The sequence below is a fragment of the Gymnoscopelus braueri genome (genome assembly GCF_963280865.1).
Source record: "Gymnoscopelus braueri genome assembly, chromosome: 3".
Classification (NCBI taxonomy): domain Eukaryota; kingdom Metazoa; phylum Chordata; class Actinopteri; order Myctophiformes; family Myctophidae; genus Gymnoscopelus; species Gymnoscopelus braueri.
In genome coordinates this window covers 577,501-597,876 of record NC_137612.1, presented here as the reverse complement: position 1 = coordinate 597,876, position 20,376 = coordinate 577,501, and the positions used below count along the sequence as shown (strand labels likewise).

At 40.0% G+C, this 20,376-nt stretch overlaps 1 protein-coding gene across 1 annotated transcript in view; it reads right to left on the bottom strand.

Annotated features, from left to right (window-relative positions):
* dnah9 (dynein, axonemal, heavy chain 9) overlaps window positions 1-20,376 on the bottom strand; it is a gene marked incomplete at both ends in the record, with an annotated part of 132,770 nt that overhangs the window by 32,189 nt on the left and 80,205 nt on the right. The window contains 14 exons of the mRNA XM_080425023.1: window positions 148-342; window positions 628-858; window positions 2,468-2,647; window positions 3,278-3,358; window positions 4,716-4,949; window positions 6,139-6,300; window positions 10,538-10,680; window positions 12,291-12,414; window positions 12,758-12,920; window positions 13,872-14,068; window positions 14,357-14,518; window positions 17,369-17,608; window positions 18,756-18,858; window positions 19,928-20,093. Of these exons, the coding sequence (XP_080281149.1) occupies window positions 148-342; window positions 628-858; window positions 2,468-2,647; window positions 3,278-3,358; window positions 4,716-4,949; window positions 6,139-6,300; window positions 10,538-10,680; window positions 12,291-12,414; window positions 12,758-12,920; window positions 13,872-14,068; window positions 14,357-14,518; window positions 17,369-17,608; window positions 18,756-18,858; window positions 19,928-20,093 (2,381 nt within the window). The remainder of the gene's footprint in view (window positions 1-147; window positions 343-627; window positions 859-2,467; window positions 2,648-3,277; window positions 3,359-4,715; window positions 4,950-6,138; window positions 6,301-10,537; window positions 10,681-12,290; window positions 12,415-12,757; window positions 12,921-13,871; window positions 14,069-14,356; window positions 14,519-17,368; window positions 17,609-18,755; window positions 18,859-19,927; window positions 20,094-20,376) is intronic.

Sequence of the window (20,376 nt, the reverse complement as noted above, 5' to 3'; positions counted from 1 at the left end):
TTTCTGTATTGAGTATTGTTTTGTTTTGTGAGGTTTTTCCTCTACGTTTGCACAGTATGAGTTTTCTCACATGGATCTTTTCCTTGATATTACTAAAATATTATATTATAATATGTTATATAATATTATATTATATAGTTTTCTCACATGGATCTTGGCCTTGATGGTGGACAGTTTCTTCTGGGCGGTTGCCAGGTCAGTGTTGGCCTTGTTGAGAGCCTGGCGCTTGGGCTCCACCTCACAGTACACCTGGTAGAACTTGACTATGTTTAGGACCCAGGAGCACAGGCCCGCCGCTGCGTAGGACTTGGTGGCAACAAGGTCCTGCTGGAACTCTTTATCCTGCAACAATGTAACTTATGTATGTAACTGTGGTTCTTCTTCTTTATACTGCATGAAGAACATCAACAATGTATCCATATACAACAAAACATAACTTATGTATGTAACTGTGGTTCTCTGAATTCTTTATACTGCATGAAGGAATAATATGGCAAAGAGTGAAAATAGCAGAACTATATGCTCACAATGCAGTGCAATGCATTGTGAGCTAGAAACGTGTTATCTAAAAAACATTTTAAATATATATAACTATAACAATAATACATTACAATTATTATTGCTAACCTGCAGGTATGGCTGAATAGCTTTGAGGCAGGTGTCCGGGATGTTCTCCTTGTTGAAGCTCCTCAGGGAGTCCAGGAAGCTGTCCACCTTGGCCATCATCACCTTGGCCGCCTTCCAGCTGCGGTCCTTGGGCACGCGGCCGCCCGGCGCCATCAGAACCATGACCGCCGCCGTCACGTTGGTCACCGCCGCCACCGGAGAACTGAACGACTTCAGCTCTGTGAGGTTGATCTGGAGGAGATGATGGAGAGACAACATGAGATGATGGAGAGACAACATGAGATGATGAAGAGACAACATGAGATGATGAAGAGACAACATGAGATGATGAAGAGAAAACATGAGATGATGAAGAGACAACATGAGATGATGGAGAGACAACATGAGATGATGGAGAGACAACATGAGATGATGAAGAGACAACATGAGATGATGAAGAGACAACATGAGATGATGGAGAGACAACATGAGATGATGAAGAGACAACATGAGATGATGAAGAGACAACATGAGATGATGGAGAGACAACATGAGATGATGGAGAGACAACATGAGATGATGAAGAGACAACATGAGATGATGAAGAGACAACATGAGATGATGAAGAGACAACATGAGATGATGAAGAGACAACATGAGATGATGAAGAGACAACATGAGATGATGGAGAGAATCTACAAGCTCACAACACATCACGTTGTGAGCTTGTAGATCGGTTATCTTTTGCTGTATGTTCCCCCCAGAAAATGATGCTGGGGTTCAAAAGGTTAAATGTCAAGTATTAAGTTATTTTCAATCTGTCCTATAATGGAATCGGATGTAACAGACTCAAGCTTTCCTCCTGACATACTGCATCTTAGGGTTAAATATTTACATATTTATGTAGCATAAGTTACATAAATGTAAAGTCCAATACATCATTCAATACCTTATTGATAGTGTTCAGGGCCTGTAGGATAGAACTACCTTATTGATAGTGTTCAGAGTCTGTAGGATAGAACTACCTTATTGATAGTGTTCAGAGTCTGTAGGATAGAACTACCTTATTGATAGTGTTCAGTGTCTGTAGGATAGAACTACCTTATTGATAGTGTTCAGAGTCTGTAGGATAGAACTACCTTATTGATAGTGTTCAGGGCCTGTAGGATAGAACTACCTTATTGATAGTGTTCAGAGTCTGTAGGATAGAACTACCTTATTGATAGTGTTCAGAGTCTGTAGGATAGAACTACCTTATTGATAGTGTTCAGAGTCTGTAGGATAGAACTACCTTATTGATAGTGTTCAGAGTCTGTAGGATAGAACTACCTTATTGATAGTGTTCAGAGTCTGTAGGATAGAACTACCTTATTGATAGTGTTCAGGGCCTGTAGGATAGAACTACCTTATTGATAGTGTTCAGAGTCTGTAGGATAGAACTACCTTATTGATAGTGTTCAGAGTCTGTAGGATAGAACTACCTTATTGATAGTGTTCAGGGCCTGTAGGATAGAACTACCTTATTGATAGTGTTCAGGGTCTGTAGGATAGAACTACCTTATTGATAGTGTTCAGGGCCTGTAGGATATAACTACCTTATTGAGCGTGTTCAGGGTCTGTAGGATAGAACTACCTTATTGATAGTGTTCAGGGCCTGTAGGATAGAACTACCTTATTGATAGTGTTCAGGGTCTGTAGGATAGAACTACCTTATTGATAGTGTTCAGGGCCTGTAGGATATAACTACCTTATTGATAGTGTTCAGGGTCTGTAGGATAGAACTACCTTATTGATAGTGTTCAGAGTCTGTAGGATAGAACTACCTTATTGATAGTGTTCAGGGCCTGTAGGATAGAACTACCTTATTGAGCGTGTTCAGGGCCTCCTGTGCTGCGGTCAGAGCAGGCTCAGCCTTGGCCAGGTCCTCCTCACAGTCCCTCTGCTTGCCGCTGACCTCCACAGCGATGGCCGCCACCTTCCTCTCCTCCTCATCAGCCACCGCTTTCTCCTTGGACACCTTCTCCTTCTCTGTGCCGACAACCTGCAAAATACAGATGTTACATGTTACTGTATGGTACAGATGTTACATGTTACTGCATGGTACAGATGTTACATGTTACTGCATGGTAAAGATGTTACATGTTACTGTATGGTACAGATGTTACTGTATGGTACAGATGTTACATGTTACTGCATGGTACAGATGTTACATGTTACTGTATGGTACAGATGTTACATGTTACTGTATGGTACAGATGTTACATGTTACTATATGGTACAGATGTTACATGTTACTGCATGGTACAGATGTTACATGTCACTGCATGGTACAGATGTTACTGCATGGTACAGATGTTACATGTTACTGCATGGTACAGATGTTACTGCATGGTACAGATGTTACATGTTACTGCATGGTACAGATGTTACATGTTACTGTATGGTAGAGATATATAACATTCAGGAGGTGTAGTTCCAGACTCTATATAACATTCAGGAGGTGTAGTTCCAGACTCTATATAACATTCAGGAGGTGTAGTTCCAGACTCTATATAGCATTCAGGAGGTGTAGTTCCAGACTCTATATAACATTCAGGAGGTGTAGTTCCAGACTCTATATAGCATTCAGAGATTGTGGAATAGTTGTCTGGCTACGTGAGACTAGTGTTACCTGGATCAGTGTGTCAGCATCCTGTTTCTTCAGCTCTAGTTCCACTTCCTGTGCGGCCAGCTTGGCTTTCAGCTCATCCACCTGTTAGAGAGTCAAAGGTCATTATTGTACTAGACAACTAGAGGTAGTGATCCCCTCAGTCCATTAAAAAACATGAAAATATACTATGTATAAAAACATACATTAAAAACATATTGCACAGTAAGGTCATATATCATATAAGTATCATAAGTATCTCTTTGCCTGCCATGGACGGGTTAACGTGTCGACGAGTTTTTAAATTGTTTTATAAAAGACTGCGCTGTTCTCTATCATCCGGAGTGAACACTTTCACTGTAACTCACTCGGGTACGGAAATAGCGTCATCCGAAGATTTCCGCCTCCGTCCACTCTATTGGTTTTCTGCAGATGCCTGTTACTTGAGTTCATTTGGTTCTGGTTTCTGGTTCTGGTTTTGACGAGGCACAGTGTTTTCAATGGTTTTGACGAGGCACAGTGTTTTCAATGGTTTTGACAAGGCACAGTGTTTTCAATGGTTCTGACGAGGCACAGTGTTTTCAATGGTTTTGACGAAGCACAGTGTTTTCAATGGTTTTGACGAGGCACAGTGTTTTCAATGGTTTTGACGAAGCACAGTGTTTTCAATGGTTTTGACGAAGCACAGTGTTTTCAATGGTTTTGACGAGGCACAGTGTTTTCAATGGTTTTGACGAAGCACAGTGTTTTCAATGGTTTTGACGAGGCACAGTGTTTTCAATGGGCTCTGGCTAAGGGAGCGACAGTTCCGGTTTAAACATGTTTTCTCTGGATGACGAACAGATCCTGTCTGTGTCCACACATGGTGCAATCGATGGATCATTATGGATCTACATTTTCTGTGACCACTTGAAAAGGTTATAAAACACAAAAATATCTGGCAGTGGGTGAGTTTATTAATGTATATACTCTGGCAGTGAAAGAGGTATCATATATCTTACACATCAAGGTCGTATTTATGGTTACGTCTTGTGCACGGGTACATAACAGTACAACTTATGGTTGTGAAGATGTGAGTGAAGATAAGCTTGATACTGTTGTTGCTGCACCTATCAAATATATTCTTAGCAATAATTCTATCAATTATTATTCCATCAATAAAATGTTTGATTCATTGAAAAAGTATTTCGGTAAAATATTGAAAGGTAGTCATCTAGTCAACATAATCTAGAATTTATGTGACATAAATCTTCTCTTCTGGTGGGCTCGCTGGTACAAAAGCTTTTCAGATATAATACGATGACATGTGGGTGTCCTTGACTTAAAATGTTTGAAAACCACTGACATAGAGTCTACTATTAGCTGGTGAGGTGTGTGCTATGAACCTGTACATAAAACTGTAAGGTGAGGTGTGTGCTATGGTGTTCTATGGTGTGTGCTAGGTATGGTGTGTGCTATGAACCTGTGCAGACGTGCTGCTGAGCTTCTGAAGGCCGTTCTCCAGGCGTTGGATCTTGGTGGTCAGGTCCCGACTCTTTTGTCCCAGCAGGCTGCCGTACAGCTTGATCTGCTCCAGGAAGGACTTGGGCGTGGTGTAGTTGTAGCGCCTCTCATTGGCCAGGTACTGCTTGGAGGCGTGGTTGACGCTCAGGTGGACGAAGGCCATGAACTTACTGACCGACTCCTTCACCTCGTCCTGAAAAAACAGATTACATTTAGTTACTGACCGACTCCTTCACCTCGTCCTGAAAAAACAGTTTACATTTAGTTACTGACCGACTCCTTCATCTCAGTCTGAACCAAACAGTTTACATTTAGTTACTGACTGACTCTTCATCTCAGTCTGAACCAAACAGTTTACATTTAGTTACTGACTGACTCCTTCATCTCAGTCTGAACCAAACAGTTTACATTTAGTTACTGACTGACTCCTTCATCTCAGTCTGAACCAAACAGTTTACATTTAGTTACTGACTGACTCCTTCATCTCAGTCTGAACCAAACAGTTTACATTTAGTTACTGACTGACTCTTCATCTCAGTCTGAACCAAACAGATTACATTTAGTTACTGACTCTTCATCTCAGTCTGAACCAAACAGTTTACATTTAGTTACTGACTGACTCTTCATCTCAGTCTGAACCAAACAGTTTACATTTAGTTACTGACTGACTCCTTCATCTCAGTCTGAACCAAACAGTTTACATTTAGTTACTGACTGACTCCTTCATCTCAGTCTGAACCAAACAGTTTACATTTAGTTACTGACTGACTCCTTCATCTCAGTCTGAACCAAACAGTTTACATTTAGTTACTGACTGACTCTTCATCTCAGTCTGAACCAAACAGATTACATTTAGTTACTGACTCTTCATCTCAGTCTGAACCAAACATATTACATTTAGTTACTGACTCTTCATCTCAGTCTGAACCAAACAGATAACATTTAGTTACTGACTCTTCATCTCAGTCTGAACCAAACAGATAACATTTAGTTACTGACTCTTCATCTCAATCTGAACCAAACAGATTACATTTAGTTACTGACTCTTCATCTCAGTCTGAACCAAACAGTTTACATTTAGTTACTGACTGACTCTTCATCTCAGCCTGTGTACAGTATGTATGTAAAATAGTACAGTAACAGTATGTATGTAAAATAGTACAGTAACAGTATGTATGTAAAATAGTACAGTAACAGTATGTATGTAAAATAGTACAGTAACAGTATGTATGTAAAATAGTACAGTAACAGTATGTATGTAAAATAGTACAGTAACAGTATGTATGTAAAATAGTACAGTAACAGTATGTATGTAAAATAGTACAGTAACAGTATGTATGTAAAATAGTACAGTAACAGTATGTAAAATATCACGTCCTCACTTGGATATTCTCGACTCCCTGAAGGAACTTGAGGCTGACAGACTCTAGCGCCTCCTGTGGCCACTCGTGGAACCAGTCGATGGCGGTGCAGTTGACCACCGCCGGGAACTTCCTGCTGCGAACCCTCAACTTCCTGCCGACTGGAGAGAAACACAGAGCCACCTGCATGCACACGCACGCACACACACACACACACACACACACACACACGCGCACGCACACGCACACGCACACGCACACGCACACGCACACGCACACACACACGACAGTGATTTTATGAATGACGTTTTTAATACATTTTGCAATTATTAGCCGTAAGCCTAAAGCCGAAAACAATAGCTGATCTACAAGCTCACTGTAGCTTGTAGATCAGCTATTTTTCGGTGCACGACACAAGCACAACAATGTATAAATCAGGCATAACTCTATCTCGAATCCCTAAACCTAACTTCTAAATGCCTTATCCTGATCCTTAATATGATACTTACTATGATCCTATGATCACTATCCTGATCCTTAATATGATACTTACTATGATCCTATGATCACTATCCTGATCCTTAACTCTTTGACTGCCAGAGTATTTTCATAAAGTACTCCCCCAGTGCCAGCAATTTTCGTGTTTTTTTATTTTTATATTTTGAATTTTTCTCATGAAAATAATTTAAGGACACATAATGTAAAGACCCAGCACAAATCCGCCACTAGGGCGCAGCACATGACAGCTTTGATCATGTCGTTGGGTCTCTCTCACCCTTCTTCATAGATTAGACAAGGAAAAACATGAAAACGGATGTGACGTCCCCCCCATTGTTTTGATCGGCGAAAATTACGTTGTGATATACGACGGCGATGACTGATCGTCACCCAGACCATAGATTATAGAAGAGAAACTGTCCGTTTGTCCGTCATACCGTGTGAAAGACCGTTTATTTACCTATTTTGGACGAAAATGACTGGGGAAAAGAATCAAAAACCGGAAACGGAATCCAGGTCATGAAACCGGATGCAGATGTCCGTGAAGTAAGTGGAACTTGAGAATAACATTGAATATTAAGCAGCATAGCGCAATCAGAGATTAAACAATGAACGCGCGTCCAGCGCGTCGAGCGCGTCGACGGCCAACTGGACAAAGTAGCACTTGACGCGTTATCGCGTCGTCCGCAGTCAAAGAGTTAATATGATACTTACTATGATCCTATGATCACTATCCTGATCCTTAACACATTGGGTGCCAGAGGTTTATTAAAATATTATACGTTGAGTGCCAGCATTTCTTCCATCCACTTGCGTTATACATTTCGTGCTGTGAGAAGCCCCGACGAGGAAGTGCATGTAAACAAAGCGTGCGTGCGAGACGGCGGAGGGTCCCGACTAACGCCTGGAACAATAATATTTCCAACGCGACCCTCCATTGCAGCGTGATCGCCGATCGAAAACGGCTCGTTTCCACCACATTAAAAAGAAATGGAGATATTAAGCTTTTAATCAAGGAGATAACATTGAAAACGCCGACCGGAAGGATTTTTTACATGGAGCCAGATCCAGCCTCTTCTTCTCAGAAACTCCTTGGGTGATGTCAAAGTTTCGTTTTAGCGCCCCACGTGGCCCACATGTATAAAAATAGAATTGGGTCAAAAACGGTCCGGACCGTTTTCGGCACTTCTCGTTTGGACCCTCAAAAACGGTCCGGACCGTTTTTGGCATTCAATGTGTTAATATGATACTTACTATGATCCTATGATCACTATCCTGATCCTTAATATGATACTTACTATGATCCTATGATCACTATCCTGACACTAACAACAACATGAAGGTTTTCATATTTACAAACATATCTCTAGAAATCTTTTTTTAACCATAAAACAACAATTGTTCTTGTGAGGACCAGGAACATGGTTCCTCACAGTGAGGACCAGGAACATGGTTCCTCACAGTGAGGACCAGGAACATGGTTCCTCACAGGGAGGACCAGGAACATGGTTCCTCACAGTGAGGACCAGGAACATGGTTCCTCATAATGTCATAACTCAGTACCTAACTCCCTCTTAACTCTTTCCCTGCCACTGACCAGAATGACCAGATTGTGTTTTTCAGTGGTTTTCCACCAGATGGCGCTGTTTGCTACCATATGAATGATGCATTCACTGCCAGATGACGACAGACCTGGAATTGACGTCATTTTTTTAAAAATAACCTCTTGTTTATTTCCTGTTTGTTGTTTATGTACTGAATTGGGCCGGCAGTGGCTCAGGGGTAGAGCGAGGTTCCCAGTTCAATCCCAGGCTCCCCCAGAGTTAGTGTAGAAGTGTCCTTGAGCAAGACACTGAACCCCTAACTGCTGCTGATGAGCAGGTTGGTGCCTTGCATGGTTTCCTCTGCCATTGTTGTATGAATGTGTGTGTGAATGTGTGTGTGAATGTGTGTGAATGTGTGTGAATGTGTGTGTGAATGTGTGTGTGAATGTGTGTGAATGTGTGTGTGAATGTGTGTGTGAATGTGTGTGAATGTGTGTGAATGTGTGTGAATGTGTGTGTGAATGTGTGTGTGAATGTGTGTGAATGTGTGTGTGTGAATGTGTGTGTGAATGTGTGTGAATGTGTGTGTGAATGTGTGTGTGAATGTGTGTGTGAATGTGTGTGAATGTGTGTGTGTGAATGTGTGTGTGAATGTGTGTGTGAATGTGTGTGAATGTGTGTGTGAATGTGTGTGTGAATGTGTGTGTGAATGTGTGTGTGAATGTGTGTGTGAATGTGTGTGTGAATGTGTGTGAATGTGTGTGTGAATGTGTGTGTGAATGTGTGTGTGAATGTGTGTGTGAATGTGTGTGAATGTGTGTGTGAATGTGTGTGTGAATGTGTGTGTGAATGTGTGTGTGAATGTGTGTGAATGTGTGTGTGAATGTGTGTGTGAATGTGTGTGTGAATGTGTGTGAATGTGTGTGTGAATGTGTGTGTGAATGTGTGTGTGAATGTGTGTGAATGTGTGTGTGTGAATGTGTGTGTGAATGTGTGTGAATGTGTGTGTGAATGTGTGTGTGAATGGGTGTGTGAATGTGTGTGTGTGAATGTGTGTGAATGTGTGTGAATGTGTGTGTGAGTGTGTGAATGTATGTGTGAATGTGTGTGTGAATGTATGTGTGAATGTGTGTGTGAATGGGTGAATGTAATGCAAAATCTATGTAAAGCGCTTTGGATAAAAGCGCTTTATAAATGCACCATTTACCATTTATTTATTTACTGAAGGGAAAATGGCTTTATCTCCGTTCCTCTTGCTTTATGGCAAAAACAAGCCACATCTAACTGGCCACAAATCCTCAGACGGCCTCAGACCTCAGTCCTCAGACCTCAGACCTCAGACCTCAGTCCTCAGACCTCAGTCCTCAGTCCTCAGTCCTCAGACCTCAGTCCTCAGTCCTCAGTCCTCAGTCCTCAGTCCTCAGACCTCAGTCCTCAGACCTCAGTCCTCAGTCCTCAGTCCTCAGTCCTCAGACCTCAGTCCTCAGACCTCAGACCTCAGTCCTCAGTCCTCAGACCTCAGACCTCAGGCCTCAGTCCTCAGGCCTCAGGCCTCAGACCTCAGTCCTCAGTCCTCAGACCTCAGACCTCAGTCCTCAGTCCTCAGACCTCAGTCCTCAGTCCTCAGACCTCAGTCCTCAGTCCTCAGACCTCAGACCTCAGTCCTCAGTCCTCAGACCTCAGACCTCAGTCCTCAGTCCTCAGTCCTCAGACCTCAGTCCTCAGACCTCAGACCTCAGGCCTCAGTCCTCAGACCTCAGTCCTCAGTCCTCAGCCCTCAGTCCTCAGACCTCAGTCCTCAGTCCTCAGACCTCAGTCCTCAGGCCTCAGACCTCAGTCCTCAGACCTCAGTCCTCAGACCTCAGTCCTCCGACCTCAGTCCTTAGACCTCAGTCCTCACACCTCAGTCCTCACACCTCAGTCCTCACACCTCAGTCCTCAGACCTTTAATATTAATAATAAAGAACGGTTCAGAAGCTGTAATAATAATAATAATATTAATAATAAAGAATGGTTCAGAAGCTGTAATAATAATAATATTAATAATAAAGAATGGTTCAGAAGCTGTAATAATAATAATAATATTAATAATAAAGAATGGTTCAGAAGCTGTAATAATAATAATATTAATAATAAAGAATGGTTCAGAAGCTGTAATAATAATAATAATATTAATAATAAAGAATGGTTCAGAAGCTGTGTTCACGTTCACTCTTCCATTGGAATCAATAGACTCCGACCTGCTTCCTGTCTCCTAAAAAGGCTCCACCTACTTCACGCAGATACAGGAAGTATCTGCGATGGCATGTCTTGCTATGTTTAATCTGGCCCAGTTGGGCCCAACTGGGCCCAACTGGTTTGGTCTCCACGTTCCTCACCTTGAGCTGTCTGCGAACGCGGTCGATGAAGAACTTCCAGCAGTTGTCCTTGGTGTCCATCAGGCCGGTGGCTCGAACCTCAGTCCTCACGCTGCCTATGATGTTCTCCACCTCATCATCAGGGAACAGCTCAGGGATCTCTCCTGAAAAGCACAGATCACATAAACTCTGTGTATAAAGACACTGTCACCAGATCACATAAACTCTGTGTATAAAGACACTGTCACCAGATCACATAAACTCTGTCTATAAAGACACTGTCACCAGATCACATAAACTCTGTGTATAAAGACACTGTCACCAGATCACATAAACTCTGTGTATAAAGACACTGTCACCAGATCACATAAACTCTGTCTATAAAGACACTGTCACCAGATCACATAAACTCTGTGTATAAAGACACTGTCACCAGATCACATAAACTCTGTCTATAAAGACACTGTCACCAGATCACATAAAGTCTGTCTATAAAGACACTGTCACCAGATCACATAAACTCTGTCTATAAAGACACTGTCACCAGATCACATAGACTCTGTCTATAAAGACACTGTCACCAGATCACATAAACTCTGTGTATAAAGACACTGTCACCAGATCCCATAAACTCTGTGTATAAAGACACTGTCACCAGATCCCATAAACTCTGTTGTCTATAAAGACACTGTCACCAGATCACATAAACTCTGTCTATAAAGACACTGTCACCAGATCACATAAACTCTGTGTATAAAGACACTGTCACCAGATCCCATAAACTCTGTGTATAAAGACACTGTCACCAGATCCCATAAACTCTGTTGTCTATAAAGACACTGTCACCAGATCACATAAACTCTGTGTATAAAGACACTGTCACCAGATCCCATAAACTCTGTGTATAAAGACACTGTCACCAGATCCCATAAACTCTGTTGTCTATAAAGACACTGTCACCAGATCACATAAACTCTGTCTATAAAGACACTGTCACCAGATCACATAAACTCTGTGTATAAAGACACTGTCACCAGATCACATAAACTCTGTCTATAAAGACACTGTCACCAGATCACATAAACTCTGTGTATAAAGACACTGTCACCAGATCCCATAAACTCTGTGTATAAAGACACTGTCACCAGATCCCATAAACTCTGTTGTCTATAAAGACACTGTCACCAGATCACATAAACTCTGTGTATAAAGACACTGTCACCAGATCACATAAACTCTGTGTATAAAGACACTGTCACCAGATCCCATAAACTCTGTTGTCTATAAAGACACTGTCACCAGATCACATAAACTCTGTGTATAAAGACACTGTCACCAGATCACATAAACTCTGTGTATAAAGACACTGTCACCAGATCCCATAAACTCTGTGTATAAAGACACTGTCACCAGATCCCATAAACTCTGTTGTCTATAAAGACACTGTCACCAGATCACATAAACTCTGTGTATAAAGACACTGTCACCAGATCACATAAACTCTGTGTATAAAGACACTTTTCAGGAAATGTTTTTAGAACAACACTGGCAGGGTGGGATTGTCGGGTCTCTTCTCTACATGTAAAGTGTCTTGAGACAACTTGTTGTGATTTGACACTTTAATAAAATTGAATTGAATTGATCACCCATCGTGGGTTAATATTTATTATTCCATTACAGATGCAATTATACATCTGTCCTCTGAGGGCGGACGACGGCTCATGGTTACCATGGTTACCTGATGCCAAGTGGTCGTTATGGTTGTCATGGTTACCTGATGCCAAGAGGTCGTTGACCAGAACGAGGAACTTCTCGTCTGCCACCTGGGCGTCGGTCATTAAGAGCACCGTGCCGACGTTCTTCACGCCCGCTTTGATGTAGAGCGATGCCAGGTCAGTCTGGGTGGCACAGATACACATGATGGGTGGAGGGTTAGCATTGTGAGCTTGTAGATCTGCTATTTTCAGATGTATATAGGGCTTAAGTGTTAATGTATGTTTTGTAATAATAATCAAAATCTACAAAGTAACTAAAGTTTTCAAATAATTGTAATGGAGTAAAAGTACAATATTTGCCTCTGAGGTGTAGAGTAGAAGTAAAAGTATTGAAAATTGTAAATACTCCAGTAAAGTTAAATTACTTCAAAACTGTACTCAAGTACATTACTTGAGTAAATGTACTTAGTTACTTTACACCTCTGACTAAAAGTGCATCAAAATGAACCCTGTTTGAACTTTGAACCTTGAGATCCTGGACGCCGTAGCCTTTCCTCAAGGTGAGCTGGAACACTTCCAGGTTGGAGATGAAGGCAGCCAATCGCGTCAGACTCTGCTTGCCGCTCCCGCCCACACCCACCAGAAGGGCGTGGCCTCTGGGAGACTCCAGGATGCGATTTATACGACAGCTTAACGAGGGGGCGAGGCGGAGCCAGAATAAATAAGATTATACAATATAGAAAATATACAGGAGAGGAAAATAGATTCTATGATAATAGAGCATAAAACAGACAAAAGAAATCAAACTAGAAAAGTGCACCAGGTCAGGTTGTCTACCCAGGGCAAACTTTCAGTCATCGCAAATCGGAATGGAATAATTATGAAAAAATGTGACTCAGGAGATAATGTAGTGATTTGTAACTACAGTGGTTTGGCAAATACAATATGATATACAGTACACAATATGAAAGTGCAGAATGTAAGCTTTCAAATGAAATAGTGTGTCATTCATTGAAATTGGAAGGTATTTGAAGAAGATAATTATGTTCATTTAAACGTTCAGCCTGAAGAGTCAAAGCTGAGAAAATGGCTTCTGAAACATTTCACACTTTTAAACACTCCTTTATATAAATCCTTTATATAAATCCTTTATATAAATCCTTTATATAAATCCTTTATGGAAACAAGTCTACAAGGACTTTTTTGGTCAGACCTTTTAGACAAAAGTATTATAAATGTAACTGTGTTGTTTTACATTCTTTTGCCTAATAAAAAAATCAATCAATCAATCAATATAAATCCTTTATATAAAGCCTTTATATAAAGCCTTTATATAAATCCTTTATATAAAGCCTTTATATAAAGCCTTTATATAAAGCCTTTATATAAATCCTTTATATAAAGCCTTTATATAAAGCCTTTATATAAAGCCTTTATATAAAGGCTTTATATAAAGCCTTTATATAAAGCCTGGTAAAGAGCGTTAACAATCCTTTATTCAACTCCTCTAATCACCCCTTTCAGTCAGCTGTCAACTCAATAGAATTATAATTCATTCTCAAACCTTTGGTAAAACATCGCAGATAATATGCTTCTGATCTACAAGCTCACATTGTGAGCTTGTAGATCTTTAGACCTACATGTGAGCCATGGCGTCCTCAAACAGCACCAGGTTGAGGGCGGGGTTGACCTCGTTGTAGCCGTCCATCACCTCCATCAGGATGCTACTGAGCGCGCTCCATGACCCCACGGGAGCATAGCGAGGCTCTCCCAGCCCACCGGCAAAGTGACAGAACAGGTTCAATTCCCTGCTCTGCTGCACCGTCTGCTCTGTGTCCTGAGACACACACACACACACACACACACACACACACACACACACACACACACACACACACACACACACACACACACACACACACACACACACACACACACACACACACACACACACACACATCTGTCAGCAAACATGTTGCCTGGTCGGTGACCTAACCACAGGTATTCAAAGTGTGGGTCGTGCCCCCCTGGAGGGACAGAGACCCTCGTACCTGATGTTTGTAACTGAAAGGTTCTCTCCCCCCCCCCCCCCCCCCCCTGGTAGATCTCTATATAACATTGTTACCTCGTAGAACTTCTTCACGGTCTCCTCCTGCAGCTTATCAAAGGAGCTGTGATCCACCTGGTCCACCATCTTGTCTCTGTAGACGCGGTTAGACTCATGGAGGTAGACCTTCAGAAGGTCTGATGGAGCCTTCAGGACCTCGCTGGTGCAGAACAGAATGCCCTGGGGGGGAGGGGGGGGGACACACACGTTGTGAGCTTGTAGATCTGCTACTTTCACTAGTTTGGGGTCCCGGGCAAACGTTTTCTCTTGGTTCTTGAGCTAAACAGCTTGGGACCCACTGGTGGTCATTACCATTTAGATATCATCACTGTCTGGTGTTTATCATTACCATTTAGATATCATCACTGTCTGGTGTTTATCATTACCATGTGATATCATCACTGTCTGGTGTTTATCATTACCATGTGATATCATCACTGTCTGGTGTTTATCATTACCATGTGATATCATCACTGTCTGGTGTTTATCATTACCATGTGATGTCATCACTGTCTGGTGTTTATCATTACCATGTGATATCATCACTGTCTGGTGTTTATCATTACCATGTGATATAATCACTGTCTGGTGTTTATCATTACCATGTGATATCATCACTGTCTGGTGTTTATCATTATCATTTAGATATCATCACTGTCTGGTGTTTATCATTACCATGTGATATCATCACTGTCTGGTGTTTATCATTACCATGTGATATCATCACTGTCTGGTGTTTATCATTACCATGTGATATCATCACTGTCTGGTGTTTATCATTACCATGTGATATCATCACTGTCTGGTGTTTATCATTACCATGTGATATCATCACTGTCTGGTGTTTATCATTACCATGTAGATATCACCACTGTCTGGTGTTTATCATTACCATTTAGATATCATCACTGTCTGGTGTTTATCATTACCATGTGATATCATCACTGTCTGGTGTTTATCATTACCATGTGATATCATCACTGTCTGGTGTTTATCATTACCATGTGATATCATCACTGTCTGGTGTTTATCATTACCATGTGATATCATCACTGTCTGGTGTTTATCATTACCATGTGATATCATCACTGTCTGGTGTTTATCATTACCATTTAGATATCATCACTGTCTGGTGTTTATCATTACCATGTGATATCATCACTGTCTGGTGTTTATCATTACCATGTGATATCATCACTGTCTGGTGTTTATCATTACCATTTAGATATCATCACTGTCTGGTGTTTATCATTACCATGTGATATCATCACTGTCTGGTGTTTATCATTACCATGTGATATCATCACTGTCTGGTGTTTATCATTACCATGTGATATCATCACTGTCTGGTGTTTATCATTACCATGTGATATCATCACTGTCTGGTGTTTATCATTACCATGTAGATATCACCACTGTCTGGTGTTTATCATTACCATTTAGATATCATCACTGTCTGGTGTTTATCATTACCATTTAGATATCATCACTGTCTGGTGTTTATCATTATCATTTAGATATCATCACTGTCTGGTGTTTATCATTACAATTTAGATTTAATCACTGTCTGGTGTTTATCATTACCATGTGATATCATCACTGTCTGGTGTTTATCATTACCATTTAGATATCATCACTGTCTGGTGTTTATCATTACCATTTAGATATCATCACTGTCTGGAGTTTATCATTACCATTTAGATATCATCACTGTCTGGTGTTTATCATTACCATGTGGATATCATCACTGTCGGACGCAAACCTCCTATCTCCGTATTTCAACTTTTTTGATGATGATAATATAATATAATGTATTTAATATAATATAATATAATATAATGTATTTAATATAATATAATATAATATAATATAATATAATATAATATAATATAATATAATATAATATAATATAATGTATTTAATATAATATAATATAATATAATATAATGTATTTAATATAATATAATATAATATAATGTATTTAATATAATATAATATAATATAATATAATGTATTTAATATAATATAATATAATATAATGTATTTAATATAATATAATATAATATAATATAATGTATTTAATATAATATAATATAATATAATGTATTTAATATAATATAATATAATATAATATAATATAATATAATATAATATAATGTATTTAATATAATATAATATAATATAATATAATGTATTTAATATAATATAATATAATATAATATAATATAATATAATATAATATAATATAATGTATTTAATATAATATAATATAATATAATATAATATAATATAATATAATGTATTTAGGTAAAGTGATGATAATATAATGTCTTTAATATAATATAATATAATGTATATAATATAATATAATATAATATAATATAATATAATATAATATAATGTATTTAGGTAAAGTGATGATAATATAATGTATTTAATATAATATAATATAATGTATATAATATAATATAATATAATATAATATAATATAATATAATATAATATAATATAATATATAATAATAATAATAATATAATATAATATAATATAATATAATAATAATAATAATAATATAATATAATGTATTTAGGTAAAGTGATGATAATATAATGTATTTAATATAATATAATGTATATAATATAATATAATAATAATAATATAATATAATGTATTTAGGTAAAGTGATGATAATATAATGTATTTAATATAATATAATATAATGTATATAATATAATATAATATAATATAATATAATATAATATAATATAATATAATATAATATAATATATAATAATAATAATAATATAATATAATATAATATAATATAATATAATATAATAATAATAATAATATAATATAATGTATTTAGGTAAAGTGATGATAATATAATGTATTTAATATAATATAATGTATATAATATAATATAATAATAATATAATATAATGTATTTAGGTAAAGTGATGATAATATCATGTATTTAATATAATATAATGTATAGTGATGATAACATGTTCTAATTGTAAGCCTCACCTGGAATATGCTGGAGAGGTCTCTGAGGTTGAAGATGTAGTGGAACTTGACGGCCGTGGGCAGGAAGGTGGAGGCCAGGCGGTGGTGCAGGGCCAGAGCCAGACGGACCAGCGTGGAGCAGCTGTTCTGCAGGGTGGAGCTACAGCCTGACGCAGTGAGGTGATGCAGCAGGATGGAGCTGTAGATGGTGTTCAGAGCCTCCGCTCCGGGGAAACTCAGAGCAAACACTGAGAAATGACGCTGAGAAACAAAGACCAGGTTTCAGCTGTGGTTCTCAAAGTGGGGGAACCCCAGGGGTCCTTGGGGGGGTTCCAGGGGGTCCCCAACTAAATGTGTTAACCACTTTAACCCTATCCTATATTGAAATTGCCTAGAGGGTCAACGGATGGTGGGTGGACGTCAAAAACATAACATGGTGATGGAACCAGGGCCCACCTGTGGCATCCAGGGACCCCCGCCAGGGACCCCTGGGTGCCACAGGCGCACCATTGCTTCGCCCCCTCTGTGTTCCTATTGGCTGGGCTTTAAGCAGCCATAACTCCAGTTCCCAGCATGCTAAACGCCTCAAACTTGGTGGGCTCTTAGACGGCCAATAGGGAGGGGCTGTAATTTGCTGATGGCCCGCCCCCTCTGTGTTCCTATTGGCTGGGCTTTAAACAGCCATTACTCCAGTTCCCAGTATGCTAAATTCTTCAAGATTGGTAGGTGGTCTCATGGGACGGGCTGTAATTGCTGAAGGCCCGCCCGCTCTGCTTTCCTATTGGCTGAGTTTAAACAGCCATAATACCTGTTCCCAGCATGCTACAGGCTCTAAACTTGGTGGGTGGTCCCACAGACTTCCAATTTCATCAAAAAACACCACTTCCGTTTTTCCCTTCCTACTTCCGGTTTGTCGGATTGCCTTGAAACTTCACCCACATACTCTCTGAGGGGTGTGGAGTTCAATTTTGCAACCTGGAAGTGGCAATACTTCGGTGACCATTGATCTTAAGAGCGCAACATGCGTGTAGCGGCCTGAGAATCTAGCAAACTGAAAATAGCCGATCTACAACCTCAGCTTGTAGATATTTTCAAAAAAATCTTGAAAAACGTTTTTTTTTAATGTTATATTTTTTAACACCACAAATCTTCTACAGGGGTTCCTGGCACATAACATTTCCAGATGGGGGCCTGCGGCCAATTACATATTAATTTTGGTATCTTTGACATGATAAAGTTTGTACCTGTAGACAGGGGTTAATGTGTTTCAGGGTGTAATTAGTACCTGTAGACGGGGGTTAATGTGTTTCAGGGTGTAATTAGTACCTGTAGACAGGGGTTAATGTGTTTCAGGGTGTAATTAGTACCTGTAGACGGGGGTTAATGTGTTTCAGGGTGTAATTAGTACCTGTAGACGGGGGTTGATGGTGAAGCTACCAGCGGTCGGGTTCATACAGGACACGTACTGAACGTTGTGAACCTCCTTCAATAGCAGCTTACTGCGGTCATACCTGGAACACACACACACACACACACACACACACACACACACACACACACACACACACACACACACACACACACACACACACACACACACACACACACACACACACACACACACACACACAGAAGAGTTAGTTCACCAGTATTTAAACAGGGTTAGGTTTAGGGGTAGGTTTAGGGTTAGGTTCAGGGTAGGTTTAGGGTTAGGTTTAGGGTAGGTTTAGGGTTAGGTTCAGGGTTAGGTTCAGGGTAGGTTTAGGGTTAGGTTTAAGGTTAGGTTAGGGTTAGGTTCAGGGTTAGGTTCAGGGTAGGTTTAGGGTTAGGTTTAGGGTAGGTTTAGGGTTAGGGTTAGGTTCAGGGTTAGGTTCAGGGTAGGTTCAGGGTTAGGTTTAAGGTTAGGTTAGGGTTAGTTTACCAGTGGCTGTAGTCCAGGTGTTGGCGTATGAGTGTGTGTGGGTCAGGTTTAGGTTTAGGGTAGGTTTATGGTAGGTTTATGGTAGGTTTAGGTTAGGGTTAGGTTAGGTTTAGGGGTAGGTTTAGGGGTAGTTTTCGGGGTAGGTTTAGGTTTAGGGTTAGGGTAGGTTTAGGTATAGGGTAGGTTTAGGGTAGGTTTAGGGGTAGGTTTAGGGGTAGGTTTAGGGTTTAGGGTAGGTTTAGGGTTAGGGTAGGTTTAGGAGTAGGTTTAGGGGTAGGTTTAGGGTAGGTTTAGGGTAGGTTTAGGGGTAGGTTTAGGGGTAGGTTTAGGGTTTAGGGTAGGTTTAGGGTTAGGGTAGGTTTAGGGGTAGGTTTAGGGGTAGGTTTAGGGTAGGTTTAGGGTTAGAGTAGGTTTAGGGGTAGGTTTAGGGTAGGTTTAGGGTAGATTTAGGGTTTAGGGTTAGGGTAGGTTTAGGGGTAGGTTTAGGGGTAGGTTTAGGGTTTAGGGTAGGTTTAGGGTTAGGGTAGGTTTAGGGGTAGGTTTAGGGGTAGGTTTAGGGTAGGTTTAGGGTTAGGGTAGGTTTAGGGGTAGGTTTAGGGGTAGGTTTAGGGTAGGTTTAGGTTTAGGGTAGGTTAAGGGTTAGGTTAGGGTTAGTTTACCAGTGGCTGTAGTCCAGGTGTTGGCGTATGAGCGTGTGTGGTTGCACCGTGCCGTAAGCGTCCACCTCCGGCATGTTCATGTCGTCTATGAAATACACCAGCCTCCTGCTGCCCGGGGGGCCATAGTTACGGCCCGCCTTCTTCTCCAGGGGGCGCTCCAACACCGCTGGGGTTAGAGGGAAGACATGAGGAAGATGTACGTACATAGTGAAGGGCACTGGTTCTTCACTTAAGCCTATTATGGTTACACAATGTGTCATAGCAGACATGTGTATTTAAATGTTTCACATTACCCTGCAGCATTTTTTATTATCATTATTGTGGGATCGCTTTAGCGATCACACTAATGTTATCTTCACTATTTTTTAGTTATTATTATTATTATTCCTCCCGTTTTTTGAGTCATTTCAATGGAGAAATGCCATTTAGTGACATCATAATGCATAATG